Source organism: Manacus candei, unplaced genomic scaffold (genome assembly GCF_025592945.1).
Source record: "Manacus candei isolate 608988 ecotype Guabito, Panama unplaced genomic scaffold, ASM2559294v1 h1tg000065l, whole genome shotgun sequence".
Taxonomy (NCBI): Eukaryota; Metazoa; Chordata; class Aves; order Passeriformes; family Pipridae; genus Manacus; species Manacus candei.
The window spans coordinates 12561920-12577908 of NW_026138113.1; the positions used below are offsets into that span (position 1 = coordinate 12561920).

At 41.8% G+C, this 15989-nt stretch overlaps 1 protein-coding gene across 1 annotated transcript; it reads left to right on the plus strand.

Moving 5' to 3' along the window:
* Positions 1-1093: 1093 nt before the first annotated feature.
* Positions 1094-15836, plus strand: NAE1 (NEDD8 activating enzyme E1 subunit 1). The gene is made up of 20 exons (XM_051805785.1): positions 1094-1176; positions 2907-3010; positions 3099-3159; positions 3687-3717; positions 4330-4401; positions 4688-4767; positions 5816-5925; positions 6224-6333; positions 6948-7010; positions 7231-7294; positions 8366-8457; positions 9441-9500; positions 9576-9709; positions 11280-11355; positions 11703-11742; positions 12697-12783; positions 13763-13855; positions 14271-14385; positions 14460-14509; positions 15524-15836. The coding sequence occupies exons 1-20, from the start codon at positions 1121-1123 to the stop codon at positions 15631-15633; spliced, it is 1608 nt and encodes a 535-aa protein (XP_051661745.1). The 5' UTR covers positions 1094-1120; the 3' UTR covers positions 15634-15836.
* Positions 15837-15989: the final 153 nt, after the last annotated feature.

The window sequence follows — 15989 nt, forward strand, 5'->3', positions numbered from 1 at the left end:
TTTTGAGTCAGGGGGTTTCTTGGGTTGGTGGTCATGACCTGCCCCTGCTGGAATTACCCTTTACCCAGTTGGAGCTGATCCAGCACAATCACTGAGTTGTCTTTATTAGTTTCTTCCTTATGTTGGGGATTCTGCCAAATGTCCTTGTGGCCTGTAAATTCTGCATTCTTTGTGTGTCCAAATCAGTGGTACATCCTTCTTCCCAAGCCTTGTTAACCTCCCCCAAGTCTGAGATCACTGAAACATGTCCAGCCCTAAACCTTAACAAGGATATTCTACCGACAATTAATTTGTCTTTCTAACTAATACCTGGACATCACTTAGACTTTGTTGGCTGCTCTCTGTTCCACAGATTAAATCTCCCTCCTTGTTGATTAGGTTTGAAAGTATACAATGATCAAGCATCAAAGAACATCCTTTCCTAATAAAATTTTATATATTCCACATTTTAGACTCTCCATGATGAGGTCTTTTGAGTAGAATCCTGTAAGGAATGGGGTTCCTATGAGGGCTGGATTGCTGATGGTTAGGCATGAAGTGGTTGTTGCAAGTATTTTTTGTAGGCCTTCTGCTGTTTGAACGTTATTCTCTCCGCTGAGGTTGTGGATAATGGACCCTGAGCAGAGTAATAATATTGCACTAAAGAATTAATGGGTTGAGATGCGGAGGAAAGCTGGATGAGGCAGGTTTAGTCCGACTGTGAGTGTTATTAGGCCTAATTGACTTGATGTGGAGAAGGCAATGATTTTTTTCGATATGGTTTTGCGGATGTGGGGGCAAACAGTGTGGAGACGGTGCCGAGGAATGGGCACGAGGCAGGGCGGTGCTGGGGAACACGGGGAGTGCGAATGAAGGGGAACGCTCCGGGTGCGAGGGGCTCTGCAGGGCTCAGCTGCCCAGCACTGCAGGTCCTGCTGTCAGCCCGGGCTGAGGGATGGAGAGCAGTGTCTCCTTCGGACGGGCCTCACATGCCGGACGCATCCCCAAGGGAAAGGATGCATCCCTGAGGGAAAGAACGAACTCATCCCTGAAGGAAAGAACCCACCCCTGAGGCAAAGGGCCGCCCCGCTGCCGCCGCCCCGCCTCCCTCAGCCCGCGCGTGCGCGGCGGGAGCGGGGCCATGGCGCGGCCGGGCCGGGCCGCGGCCAAGGAGCAGCGCTACGACCGCCAGCTCAGGTACGGGGGAAGGGCTGCGCCGGGCCCGCCGAGGGGAGCGGGGCTGCGCCGGGCCCGCCGAGGGGAGCGGGGCTGCGCCGGGCCCGCCGAGGGGAGCGGGGCTGCGCCGGGCCCGCCGAGGGGAGCGGGGCTGCGCCGGGCCCGCCGAGGGGAGCGGGGCTGCGCCGGGCCCGCCGAGGGGAGCGGGGCTGCGCCGGGCCCGCCGAGGGGAGCGGGGCTGCGCCGGGCCTGCCCTGCCCCTGCCCGGGGGAGAGCGAGCCCGCGGCTCTGTGTGCTCAGCCCGCGGAGGGCAGAGGCCCCGGGAGGAGCCCGGGGAGGGAACTGGGCCGTGTCCGGACTGAGGGGGCCCTGTACCGGGCTCCCGGGCAGCGCCGTGAGCGCTTGTGCCGGCACAGGGGAAATTTATATGTGTATATATTTGGCACCCCCACTTTAAAGAGAGAGAGAGAGAGAGAGAGAGAGAGAGAGAGAGAGAGGCATATATATGTGTATGCCTATTATAGAATCAACCAGGTTGGAAAAGACCTCCGAGATCATCAAGTCCAACCCTTGATCCAGCTCTGCCGTGGTTCCCAGCCCATGGCACTGATGCCACATCCAGTCTCACCTTCAACACCTCCAGGGACGGGGACTCCACCCCCTCCCTGCCCAGCCCATTCCAGTGGCTGAGCACTCTCTCTGTAAAAAATTTCTTTCTGATATCCAACCTAAACCTTCCCTGGCAGAGCTTAAGACTGTATATATGTATCTGTATATATTTATATATAGAATAGAATCATAGAATATGTTGAGTTGGGTCCTGACCCATCAGGATCATTGAGTCCAACTCCTGGCCCTGCACAGACACCCCAGCAATCCCACCCTGTCTCCTGCAGCTCTGGCAGCCTTGGGGCTGTGCCCACTGCCCTGGGGAGCCTGGGCAGTGCCCAACCAGCCTCTGGGGGAAGAACCTTTGGCTGAGATCCAACCTGAGCCTGCCCTGACACAGCTCCAGCCATTCCCTGGCTGCTGTCCCTGGTCCCCCCAGAGCAGAGCTCAGTCCCTGCCCCTCCTCTGCCCTGCCCAGGAATTGGAACTGCACTGAGGTCTCCCCTCAGTCTCCTCTGCTCCAGCTGAACACACCAAGTGCCCTCAGTGTCCTCACACGGCTTCAAATCCAGGCCCTTCTCCATTTTTGTTGCCCTCCTTTGGACACTCTGTGATGGTTCCATCCCTTCCCTCCATTGTGTCCCCCCAAACTGCCCCAATGTTGAGGTGAGGCCTCCCCAGGGCAGAGCAGAGCGGGACAATCCCCTCCCTGGTGCCCCAGGACAGGGATGTCCCTCCTGGCTGCCAGGGCACTGCTGACCCAGGGACAACTGGCACCACCAGGACCCCCAGGGCCCTTTCCTGGCTCTGCTCTCCAGCCTCTCCTTCCCAGTCTGTCTGTCCATCCGGGGTTGCCCCATCCCAGGGGCAGAATCCAGCACTTCCCCTTGTTAACTTCCCATAGTTGGTGATTCCCAGCCCTTGGATCTGTCCAGGTCTCTTGCAGGCCCTCCCTGCCTTTGAGGGACTCAACAGCCCCTCCCAGTCCTGTGTCATCTCCAAACTTGCTCAGTGTCCCTTCCAGTCCTGAGTCCAAGTCATTGCTGGAGATGTTGGAGAGCACAGTTTAATTCTTTTTTGTTTCTTTGTATTGCCTTTGCAATAAATACCTTCATTATGTATTGGTTTCCCTCCCAATACAGACTGTGGGGTGACCATGGCCAGGAAGCATTAGAATCTGCCCATGTTTGTGTGATAAATGCAACAGCAACAGGAACTGAAATACTCAAAAACTTAGTGCTGCCAGGTAAGTAGGTATTTCTCCCGTACATTCTTGGGAATGTATCTGATAACTCCATAATGCCAACTTATTAATAACAATTTTTTTCCCCAAGGTATTGGTTCCTTTACAATTGTCGATGGGAATCGAGTCTCTGGAGAAGATGTTGGAAATAAGTAGGTTTTTTACTGACTTTTGTTACAAATTGAGAAGTAAGAGGGTTTAAAAGGTAGTTCCATCTCTGCATTTATTAAGAAATTCTGTAAAATTCTTTTAAAAGCCTCTGTATGTTTCTCCAAGTCTTTGTGGGTTTGGAAGTTGGTGACATACAGCATGCATGGTCATTTTGATATTGACTGCTAAATTCTTTTAGTTCCTAGTTTTTGGACCTTACAGGTCTATTTGCTTCACATATCAAGTTTATAAAGACAATGCTCTACTCAATATAAAAATATTTAAAATTAACTCATTTGATGTAATCTTGAGCTATGACAGAGGAAGACTTGCTTGTGTTTCAGTGTGGCTAAATATGTTTTCACTGATTGTGAGGAAAATACAACAGTGGTGGTGAAAAGAAAGGCAGATTTAAGGGGGAATGTGGCATGAGAGTCAGCAACATGTTCTGCAGTACAAAATGTAATTTTCTGCTGTTTTTTCTTCAGTGTAAAAGTTCACATGTAATTACCTCTTGTCTCCTTTTCAGTTTCTTTCTACAAAAAAGCCATATTGGTCAGGTAAGGAGATAATAAATGTCACTTTAGGTGTGTTGAAAGCACAGAAGGGTTGGGTACTCAAATACAGTGTAATGAATAATTCTAAAAATATATATGTATAGGTTAAAGTCTGTTTATTCTATGAGAGAGTTCCCCATGCTTACTTTTTAGTTGCTCATAAGTGAGAAGATCAACTCAGTTGGGGCAAGATTGAATAGAAAAAAATGAAGAGGTTATGATTAAGAATATCTTTGGAAGGTTATTGTGGTTGAAAGAATAAAGCTAAGATTAGTGAAGAGAATGGGGGAAAAATTGTCACAAAAACAGAGTACAGGAGTCCTAGATAACTCCTGGAAACTAATAAAATTGGAAATTAGGAAATAGCTGTCACATAATTTGTGTTTTTAAAATCATACTACTGAAAGTGCTCTCAAACACTGCCTGCTGTTATGGGATTTATTTTTGCTTCAGATAAGAAAGACTTGGAATAAGGAGCTCTAGTTTATGATGAGTTTTGTTATGGGGTGGTTTTAGGGGTTATTTTGTTGTTGTGTTTGGTATTTTTAGCATGTGGCATTATGTACCATTGCTATACTGTATAAATTACATTTCATTTTAATTGTTCCTAAACAGAGTCGTGCCCAGAGTGCCATGGAGCTCCTGCAGGAGTTGAATAGTGATGTTTCTGGAAATTTTGTTGAAGAGGTTTGTATTCCTGAATTGGTCATGTGTGTGTTATTCAGTGTGATAAAAGCATGGTACAATAGCTACGTGTTGCTTTGTAATGTTGCAGTTTAAGAAGCTTCGTGATAAAACAGCATTTGAGGAAGAGGATCTGAAGTTATTTACGAAAAGTCAATTTATGTGTTTTAAACATTGTTTTGTAACTTCCTCTTATAACTTTCACTTAACACTTTATATTCAATATTGAACAGACTTGCTCAGAAATTTCCACAGTGTTTCCTGACATGTATTTTTTTCTCCTATGTAGAGTCCAGAAAAGCTCCTGGACAACAACCCTTCCTTTTTTAATCGGTTTAACTTGGTGATTGCAACACAACTACCAGAAAGGTAAAGAAGCATCTAAAGTTATTTGTTTGTTTTTGTACAGTTGTAAAAGCAGATTTAAATTACAGGCACTTTCTTGCAGAAAAACTTAAACCAGAAAGGAAAGTTACAGTAAATGATGGGTTTTCTAGAGACATTTTTATATGTTGATACATAGTTGAAAATCTCTTTCAGATCCATGCCTGGCTCCTAGTGCTGTCTCCAGTGTATTTTCTTGCCAGGCACTCTTTTGTAGTGAGAGTTGTTTCTGTTCCAAAACCACAGTAACAAGTGTCCTTATGTACAGCCTGACAGATCAGAGGGTCTGTGATGCCTTTACATTTCTGCATTTTACTGTTGGTATAACTCTTCCCAATTTCCCCCCATATGTAATTCTATTTCCCATCTAAGCTTTGCCAAGACCAGTAGTTCTGACTTTTTTTACTGTTTTTAACCTATTCCTTGAGTGCTGCCTGCCAAGAAAAGGTGCAGATGGATAATTGCAACTGGGAGTACTGGGAAACCTGGGGGAGAGGAACTTGCTGCTTCTGCCCCCACAGAGGCAAGAGGTTGTTGGGTAGTTGAATAGTTAAATCTTGCTTTTGCAAGGAAGTGGCTGTTGGTCATTCCTTATCTATTTTGTCCCTCCCCCTTCTCACAGGGGAGCTGGAGGTGCTGTCTCAGGAATAAGATCCTCTCTGAAATGGTGATTCCCTTGGGGAAATGGGGTATTTTCTATGTGCTAATCAAAAACCCCTGGGTGGAACTGCCCCTACTGGAAGTTATGTTTGTGCAACACATAGGTCTGATTCCTTTTTTTGCTCTTTCACAACTCATTGAAGCTTTTTGTGTGATATTTGGAGCGTTTGGGAGGACGGGGTGAGACATAAGTAAGATCATGGATAAACCTATTTCTAATCTAGTGTAAATTCACCTATGAAATGAATCACCTCATGTGCTTAGGATCATGTGGTGTTAGAGAAGTTGTCTGGGAGAACTCTTTCACAAGTAACTTGTGTAGGAGTTGACTCTTGTCTTCCGTATATCTGAAAAAAGCTGTTTTTCCTTCCAGTACTTTGCTGCGCTTGGCTGAGCTTCTCTGGAATTCTGACATTCCTCTGCTGGTCTGCAGGACTTATGGACTGGTTGGTTATATGAGAGTCGTTATTAAAGAGCATACAGGTTAGAGGGTTTTCTGAGATAGAGACTTTTCAATGCCTGATGTCACTTTGAGTTATTTTTTTTGGTTTATTTTTGTCTTGTGATGTATTTAGTATTTGTTAAGACCTAGGTAGTTTGCAGTTCATCACCACATTTGAGGAATTATGGACTGCAAAAATAGTAAAATTGGAGATTATCCTGCCATTGACTTACACAGAACACTTTGAGAATTGAGCAGATGGTGCTGTGTGTGATGTGGAGCTCTGTTTTGAAGGCCAGACATAAAGCTGCAAAATACATGGTGTGATTTTGTTCACAGTTGTTGAATCTCACCCTGACAATACACTGGAAGATCTGAGACTGGACAAACCATTTCCAGAGCTGACAGAACACATTCAGTCCTACGACTTGGATCATATGGACAGGAAGGTTGGTGTGTGCCCTGCCCCGTGTTCCCCCAGCTGGAGGCAAGCCCAGGGCAGGGATTCTGTGGAGATGGCCCTTGGCAGGTGACTCTGCTGCCAGGGCTCATCTGAACAGAGGCAGCTGGAGAATCAGTCAGCAGGCACTATTTTCTTGCCTCTGCCCCAAATGCTACAGTCTGTATTTAAATTTTAAGCAGGTGGGGGTCTTTGGAAGCAAGGATATTCTTGGACAACTTGATCTTTTATTAGATTGAATACCCCTCACACCTTTATTTTTAATTTGTTTTTTTATTTTTATGATTCCCTACTGCTGCAGAGCTTTGCAGCGAGGGTGTTTGTGCATAGTGTGAGTTTTCCACTCCAGGAAAATACTGGAGAACTTGGCTCAGACAAGTAAAGTAAAGTAATAATATTTTTTTAAGTAAACTAATAATAATTTATTAATTTGCTTTATGGTAGTTAGAGAACATTATGGCTGAATCAAAATCTGGAACATGTCCTGTGTCTTCAGAGCAGTGGAAGGGATGTTAGGAGTTTACATTTAAAATAGGTTTTTAATTTGTCCTGTTTTTTATCTTTTCTCAACTTGACAAAGATCTCTCTGGTGTTCAATTACAGGACCACAGCCACACTCCATGGGTTGTGATTGTAGCCAAGTATCTGACAAAATGGTTCAGTGAGGTATGTTGCAAAACTATTACTATTGTTGATCTGTCTTTTTTACCCTAATATATTATTTTGGCAATGTGTAACATAAAACAAGGTGGAATCTTAAAAATTACTAATTGAAATACAAGTGAGTGTATGTGAGCAGTGACAGACTCCTGGAGTTCAGTCTGAACACAGTGAGGTTGGTAGTAGGTATTTTAAAGACAACATCTTTTTGTGTTTTTGAATTCAGAAAAGTGAACAGCTACCCAAAAGTTACAAGGAAAAAGAAGCCTTCAGACAACTGATTCGACAAGGTAATGAAGGCCCCAGGAGTCACTTATCCATACTGGCAGAAATAAGGTGGTGTCTGAAAAATAATCAGAAGTTCTCTCAGGGTTAATTTATGAAAAATTTGCTGGTATATTCAGTAGGATTCTTCTGCTAAAGGATTGTTTTGTACAGGTGGATCTTGAGATCCCAGACTTGCTTATTTTGGCAGTGTTTCATGATGTTTAAGATCCAGAGTATGTTTTGATTTGGGAGGGAGGACAGGCCTCAAGAGAAGAACCTGTAGAAGATCTGATAAAGAGGAAAGCAAGTGGCTCTTGACACACTGGAATTGTCTGTAACTGCAAGTATTTGGTGGGTCTGTTGACCCCCAGACACTTGGTAATCTTTGCCTCTCTAAGTTACCAGTCGAGACACAAAGGTTATGTAGCTCCTGAATGCACTGTAACCAGTATGTGAACAACTCCAGTTTTGCAGATGTTTCAGTTTAATACCTTTTGTGGGTGCTAAAATTAATGTGGAGTTTTTAAGATCTATAAATATATTGTCTTAAATGATTGTAGAATACAAGCAGTAACCAAATTTTTGGTATTTCCTCACTTGAAGGTGGCCTGTGTGCAGATTCTGGGTGGTTCTGCCATCCTTATCCCCGGGCTGTGTGAGGGAACTGAACTGATCTGATCTGTCCTTGAACCTCTGGTTAAATCAGGGGTTTAGTGGAGTCCATTTCTGGATCTGGTTTGCTGTGTGGGTACATAAGTGCCAAATTTGAGCAAAAATCCCCCAGGAAAACATGACTGGGGATGGGAAGGAGAGTTGAACTGTTAATTTAGTGCTTATGAAACTTCATTATGTCTTTCTCACACAAATAAACTGGTTTTTTTGTGATAAGTAAATGAATCATATGCAGAATGTACAAGAAGTTAGTTTTATCAGTGCATCTTTGACTTTTTTTCTTGAGATTTATTTTTCTTTTTTTGCTGATTAGCTGTTATGCCATAAATACACCCAAATCCAGTCTGCCCTGTTAGTAAGATGTACTTACTGACAAGATGTAATTCAAGTGGTTGAGTATTTCAAATTTTTCTTTCGATAAGGTATCTTAAAGAATGAAAATGGAACCCCAGAAGATGAGGAAAACTTTGAAGAAGCTATAAAAAATGTGAACACAGCGTTGAATACTACAGAGGTAAAATAAACATTTCTGTGATAAAACTGAAGAAATTTCAACTGCATCATTTCCTCAGAAAATATTATGCACTTCTAGTACAGGAATTCCATTTGTAACATTTATATTTAAGTAAAACAGGATTGATAGAATGGTTAGAATTGAAATTGTGTAGTTAAATAGAACTGGACTAGCTGTAGCTCATGGAAATTCTGTTGTTTCCTTGCTCCTGAAGACTTGAATTCAAGTCTAGAATGAGTCAGTTCATTAGCAGTGAGTTCTTGTCTCAGTCCTTTCATCCTGAAGAAACGTTATGAAATTCCCTTTATAAACTGATCAAGCTTAAAAACCTTAAAAGTGAAGTTTTCATTGTTTTTAGATAATTCTGAAGTAGCAACTTGTGGTTTAGGACTGAGATTTGATTTCCTTAATCTCCCATTGATGGTAGATTGCAAAAGCTACATGGGGTAAAGGCAGAATTGTGTGACTGTTTCTAGATGACATTCTGGTTTTATTTGAACTGTGCTGATCCCTGCTTGGACAGTCACATTAAGTCTGCCAAGAAAGCAGCAGGTAGCACTGAGTGCTGTCACACAGGGCACTACAGGCCATGGCACAGGATATTAATATCTGTGGGAGTTTATGTGCCAGACTGACCTGCAGCAGTGAGGGAGTTAAAGCAGTCCCTTTTGCAGCCCCTCTCCCTTCCCTGGCCTGTTTGCTGCTCTGCCCCAGCAGGTAGGATGGGCACTTGGGACAGCTGCTGCCACTGTCAAAGATGGAAATAAGGTGAGGTTTTGTTTGTAACATTGATCCTGAGCAGAACATGTTATCAGGGCTAATATTTGAAATATGTCTGAGACAGCACTGACTGGGTAGGATTCAGAGGAGATTTGGAATGAAACTGAGGTCACATAGAGTTGGTCACCTACGTAATGAGTATTGAGATAATTCAAGAAAACAAAAGACAAGTAATTACAAACCCAATGTATTTATTTTCATAGGTTCCAAGAGGCATTCAGGAGCTTTTTGATGATGATTGCTGTGTGAAGCTCACAGAGCAGGTATGAGTACTTCTGGGCAAGACTTGAATGTATAAATAATGTCTGTGTACATGAGTGTCTCTTGTGCATTTGCAGTCCCCTTCCTTCTGGATTTTGGTTCGAGCTTTAAAGGAATTTGTGGCAAATGAAGGGCAAGGAAGCTTGCCTGTGAGGGGCACTATTCCTGATATGATTGCAGACTCCAGTAAATTTATCAAACTGCAAAATGTGTAAGTATACAGTTATTTACTAAATAGTTCCTAATGGTAGTAAATGGTGCTGAGTTGAGAGCTCTCAAAGTGCAGGAATGCCTGTGTGAGGAGCAAAAGGCGTGTGTGGGCCTGGGCTGGGGGGTGTGGGAAGCACAGCAGCCTGGGCTGTTCCCTGGGTAGGTGCCATCTGTGGATGGGAAGTGGAGCTGAAGCCTTCAGTGCATCCCAGTTTCCCAGGGCTGGGTAGGGAGTGACCACCTGGTTTCCGATCGAGTAAAGACCTTGCTATAGACAGTAGATCTCATAGCCCAGATGCTGCTGTCCAAAGCAAATTTCTGCTTAAAGACAACCTTTTTTTTTCCCCTCAAAATATATGTTAACCTAAAATAATATGGTTACAGAAATTCTAGTTTTCTAAATACTTAGTTCAAATTAATGCCCTTGGAAGGGATTGCCTGGTAAATAAGGAAGGGCAGAGACTCTGTGAAGAAACAATAACTGCAGATTCCATACAGCATCAGTGTGGATGAAGATTTTAGGATGATGTATCTTCAACATGAACTTACTGTTCCTGTGCACCCTGGACATGGTGCAATTGTTTGGCCAAACAGACTTTTACAGCGTTGCCCCATTTTCTTTGCAGTTGATTATTTCATCCACCTTTTTTTATCTTTACAATGAAACAGTATCTTGTTGAAGACTTTGTTAACTTATTGTCTGTGCAGTTGTACTGTTGAATCAGAAAGTAAAATCTAATAGATTTTGGAGTAAAATCTAATAGATCCCCATAAATCTAAAACACAACCTCTACTAGAAGAAGGATTGTGTGCCTTTAGTAGTGTTTACTACCCAAAATGGAATCTGTGCACTTAGAGAGGCATTCCTCAGAACTGTGACAAATAGCATTAAAACGTGACGTAAAAATACAAATTGTCACATGTCTAAAATAATTGATTGCTATCAGTTCAGGAAAGTTACTTTGTATAATTATAGTAAACCCAGAAACTTGTATCAGTGTTTTGCTTAATGAAATCATAATTGCTTGAATTTGCACAGATACCCTAATTTGTAAATCTGAATTCTCTAAGTATCCTGAATCGGCAAACCATTATGTCCTTCTCAAATAGTTCTCAAATAGTAAGCATTGCAGGATTTTAATTCACAGATAAAACAACTACAGTTCCTTAAAATGAGCTCTTAAATTGAATTTTATTAAGTACTGTGGTGTTGAGATGTTTGCAGTGTCATATTTCTTAACAGAACTAAAATATTAATGGCTACAGACATTAAAACACGAAATTACTAAAATATTAGAAACCAGATGAACGATGTGGAGCTGCTTACTTAGTGTTTTTCCTCTGTAGTAGTACTAGTTTTAGCAAACAATTTTGCATGTTTGAGCCACATGTTGCATGAACAGCTCAGCCATGTCAGACAGGAGGGAACAAGTGCCTTCCTGGCCCTGAGGGAGCTGATGTCCCTCAGTTCGTGTGTATTTTGTCTCTATAATGTAAAACAACAAGAAGTACTCTCCACTGTGAAGTTGCTGGCTTTGTGCTGTAGTGATTGGCTGATTTGTTATTGCCAGATACCGGGAGAAAGCCAGGAAGGACATTGCTGCTGTGGGGGCACATGCTGCTAAATTGCTGCAGTCCCTGGGCAAGGTGAGTCCAAACGTACAGCCATCCTGGCAGGGGAAAAGAGCTTTTCCCTGGTGTTCTGTACAGAAATGAGTCACAGGAGACATAGGGAAAGAGAAGGCTTAATTACCCCTTTCTGTTCAAAAGGTTAAAGTAAGTTCTGATGAAATGAAGTATCTGTGGTCTACTTTATTTTATCACTTTTGGTTTGATCATATAAAAGTGCATACAGGTATATATTATTTACAATTTAAGATACCTTTTTTTGGTACATTAGTGACTAGTTATTTCACAATAAAGATATTAATATATCTGAAAGCATGAATTCTCTGGTCATTGTATGTACTGAATGAGTATATTCTCTCTTTTAGGCACCAGAGTCTATTTCAGAGAGAGAATTAAAATTGCTTTGTGAGTATGCTTGGATTCTGTTGTTGGGTTTATGCAAATGATCAAATAACCACAAACTTCTGAATGATAATGATAATGTAGTTATTAAATAGTTATTAAATAGTTATTAAATATTAAGTAGTAAATTAAATAGGTGATTTGCATCCCTCATCTTTAGTGGAAGTAACAGATGTTCAGCATCTCTCAGTAGTGAATCTATAACAGTTAGCTTTTAAAAGATTATATATTTTTTCAGCTCCAAACAAGAGGGAGCAGCTTCCTCTGCTCTGTGTGATGAGTACCTAAGTAGTCTTACTCTGTAAACTTCTGGTATTCTGAAAAGGTAAAGCAGTTGACAGCATTTCAGGTTGTGTCTGTTCTGGATACGTGCACATGTCCTGCTGCAGCCTGGCTGAGTGTCCTTGCAGCTGGAAAATGTCCCTGTAAGCACAAAGCCAAGAGCAGGCTGGCCCTGTGCTGGGAAAGCATTCACTGGGAGTTTGGGAACCTCCCAGTTGCTGCTCTTTCAGTGCTCAGCAGTAGCTGCCTGTTGGGTTGTTTCATAGCAATGATACTGGAAAAGAACCTTTTCAGTCTCGTGGCTGCACTGTTGAAATATTAATTGAGAACACGTGAGGCAGCATTAGGTGTAGTGGAAGGTGAAAAGAACCCGTGTCCATTTGCAGCCTGGAAGAGGAAACATGGATTTGATGGCTGTGGCTGCTGTTACATTAATATGGTAGATGTGGATTCCAGAAGTACACAAGCACCAAGTATTTCACTAAAATACTTGTGACCAGAGGCCTAAATGTAGTTTAATAGATTTTTAGTACTATGAGCTACCAGAAGAAACAGGAAAGTGTGAAATGAAGTGATGGTCAGTTCTGGTCTCTCCCATGTAACACATGAGAGGGACAGACTTACAAAGCTGTGGTGACACGAGGTTGTTGATGCTCCTCCCCTGCCCCTGCCCAGGCAGCAACGCGGCCTTCCTGCGGGTGGTGCGGTGCCGGTCCCTGGCTGAGGAGCACAGCCTGGACAGCTTCAACAGGGACGGAATCCGTGAGTACTGCTCCGGCTTGGAATGAGTCTGGGACGGGAAAGGATGTGCCTGTTACATGTTCTATTGCATTTATGCAGCTTTATGATTTGGCATCAACTAGAAGTGTGGAGTTTTTCAGTCTAGAATGTCGATTTCAGTTTGATTTTGGAATTTCAAAAATGGCCTTACAGATTGTTCCATGCTTCAGTTTGTTGTTTTTTTCTTGCGGATTTTAATTTTGGTAGTATATAAATAAAACACTGTTTTCTTCAAACTTTTCTGTACCTCAGTTATTTCTGCTTTCACCTGACCAAATGAGAATAATTGTTTTGTCCTCTGCCAGCTTATCTGTTCAGTATGTGAACTAGCAAACTGGTTACTTAATACTGCTTTTTTTGTTGTTTTGAACCTACATAAATTAAAAAAAAAAGCTGGAAATACTTTTTCATCACAGTTTGTTGAATTGAAGCTTATACAAGTCCCCCGTTTTGGACAAAATGTATGTACATTTAGTGTAATATTTATATAATAATTATATATCATTTAAGTGAAAGCTCCTTGAATTAGTTGGTAATATACAATGTCATTTAAGTAGTAGTCAGCATTTACAAATACTACTGAGCTGCATGGAAAAGGATTTAAGACCTGTTTTATAATTACTGTCATTACAGTTAAATATTTAAAGCATGTTTTTCACATCCCAGAGTAAGAAGTAAGATATATTCCATTTAAATTAGAGCAGCTGCCAGAGTTGAAATGTGAATATCATCACTGTATAGTTTATATCAAATACATACAGTATGGTTTTGTCATAAAATTTGGAGGCAAAACTGCATATCTGGCACTGAGGTTCTCAGTTGCAGGTTGTTTTCGTTAAGGTTTTTTTTTTCCTGCAGATTTTACAGTTTAAGCATGGGTAATACTTGTTTTCAAGTAATGCAAACCTTTCCTTTTTCCATTTCATCTGTACTAATTAACTGGTTCTCTTGCTATTCCCAGTTTCCCACATGGATAACCCAGACAGTGAGATAGTGCTGTACTTGATGCTGAGGGCTGTAAATAGATTTTACAAGCAGCATGGGAGATATCCAGGTATGTTAACACAGAGTTACTTCATGTCAGCAAAAGAAATACAAAGATCCACTAGTTACTGTAATAGTGAAGTTATAAACTACAAATACAGCATTAGTTGTGGTTTTGTTTCCATATTAATATAACTTTAAGAATTAAAGTGAGAATTTTTTCTCTTTGGGAACTGAAGGAACTCATCTGAATTAATACCACTGAGATGGGTTGCATGGATTACAAGCCAGTTCAGCTGCATAGAAATTCGTCATTGTCATGAGTAGCATCAACAAAATATTCAATCATTATTAGTCTAGTGTTAATAATATTAGTCAGTTTAGAAACCTTTCAGAAAAATAAAATAGTTATGCTGCCATTTGACCCCGTTAACTTTGCATATGGTGTTACAGTTGTGTGATTAAACACCTAACTTCCCTCCCAGGTGTCTACAACTACCAGGTGGAAGATGACATTGGCAAACTAAAATCTTGCCTTACTGGTTTCCTCCAAGAGCACGGGCTGCCGGTGGTGGTGAAGGATGACTATGTCCATGAGTTGTGAGTGTTGTGGTGTAGGTGGGGCTGTGTGGGCAGCACTCACTGGCACATTCTAACTGCCCTCTCCTGCCCAGCTGTCGCTATGGAGCTGCTGAGCCTCACGCTGTTGCTGCCTTCATGGGAGGTAAGGATGGCCCTGGGCTCAGAGGGCAATGCTCTGGGACGTGCCCGAGGCAGGAGTGCTGCTGCTTTAGCTGCCTGCTGTTGTCAGAGCAAGGGCTGCAGTCAGAGACAGCCCTAGGACAAAATCCTCCCTTCGTTCATACTCCTGTAGCATATGGAGTAAGTGGGCACAGCAAGGGTTTAAAGGCAGTGAAAGAAACCAAGTGAACTTAAAAACAATCACAGTAGATCCATTCTAGGAGCTTAAAAATGTGTTTAAAAATAGTGCTTGAAAGAGGCTTCATTTTTTTTAAAGGAAAGCAATAACTGTAGTAATTTTAAAATTATTCAGTACACGTCTTCCTTTAAATTAACACAATATACTTACATAAAATATCTATGTAATATAAATAGCCTTGATTTCTTACCTTCATTCAGACTATGGGTATTGTCAAAATGACATGTTTTAATGGGTGCTCAAAATTGATGTATCAGTTAACTTACCTCCTTTATTTAGCTTCATGCAGTGCTGAAGATAATTATGTTTTAAATACTCTATGTAGGTATTTTCTCTGATTAAGTGAAACTTGACATGTATTGTGCTTCAGAAAAATATGTAAAGGCAACTTCTGAAGAAATTACAGAATATTTCATACTACAGGAAAATACAAAGGGAACACAGTGAAGTAACCCTTCAGTTTATTTTACAGTTTAGTTGTACATTTTTTTAGTTTAACTTCTCAAATGTATTTTGAGAGGTCTCAACTTGCATGGGTCTGTCCACTCACATGTTACTCTGAGTGTGTGTACATGGAGAGAAAGTATATATAGCAAAGTGTATGCAAAGCTAACTTTGGAAGTTGCAGCTTTCTGAGCCTCTTTAATATGGGGAAGTACTGAAAGGCATTTTTACCTCCTAGGAGGTGTATCAGGCACTTCCCAAATAATTCCAGTGTAGTGAGTTCTAGATAAATAACATTGTTTTACTGTTGTTTAAATAAGACCTGCTAACTGCCTTCTGGTTTTTCTTTTATAGGGGCTGCTGCACAGGAGGTTATCAAAGTCATTACAGGGCAGTTTGTAATTTTTAATAACACCTTTATTTACAGTGGAATGTCACAGACTTCAGCAACTTTCCAGCTGTAGGGTAATGATGCCCCAAGGTGCTGCTGCTGCTGTATTTCCAGTTTTTACAGTATTTACAGTTCTGTAAATACTGTGGTGGTTTGCCACTGACTGGATTGTTCTGTTCTGTATCACCTGCTAATTAAACTTCCTTTATTTGTAATTATCTTTTTGTTGTTGTTGTTGTTGTTGTCCTGCGGACAAATAAAATCATACCAAATCCTGTTTTTTTTTCAAAACCACTTCTGGGTCCCTCAATTCAGGAAGGACACAGAGGGGCTGGATATGTCCAGCAAAGGGCAACAAGGCTTGTGAAAGGACTAGAGAACATGTCTTATGAGGAGCAGCTGAGAGAGCTGCATTTGTTTATCCTCCAG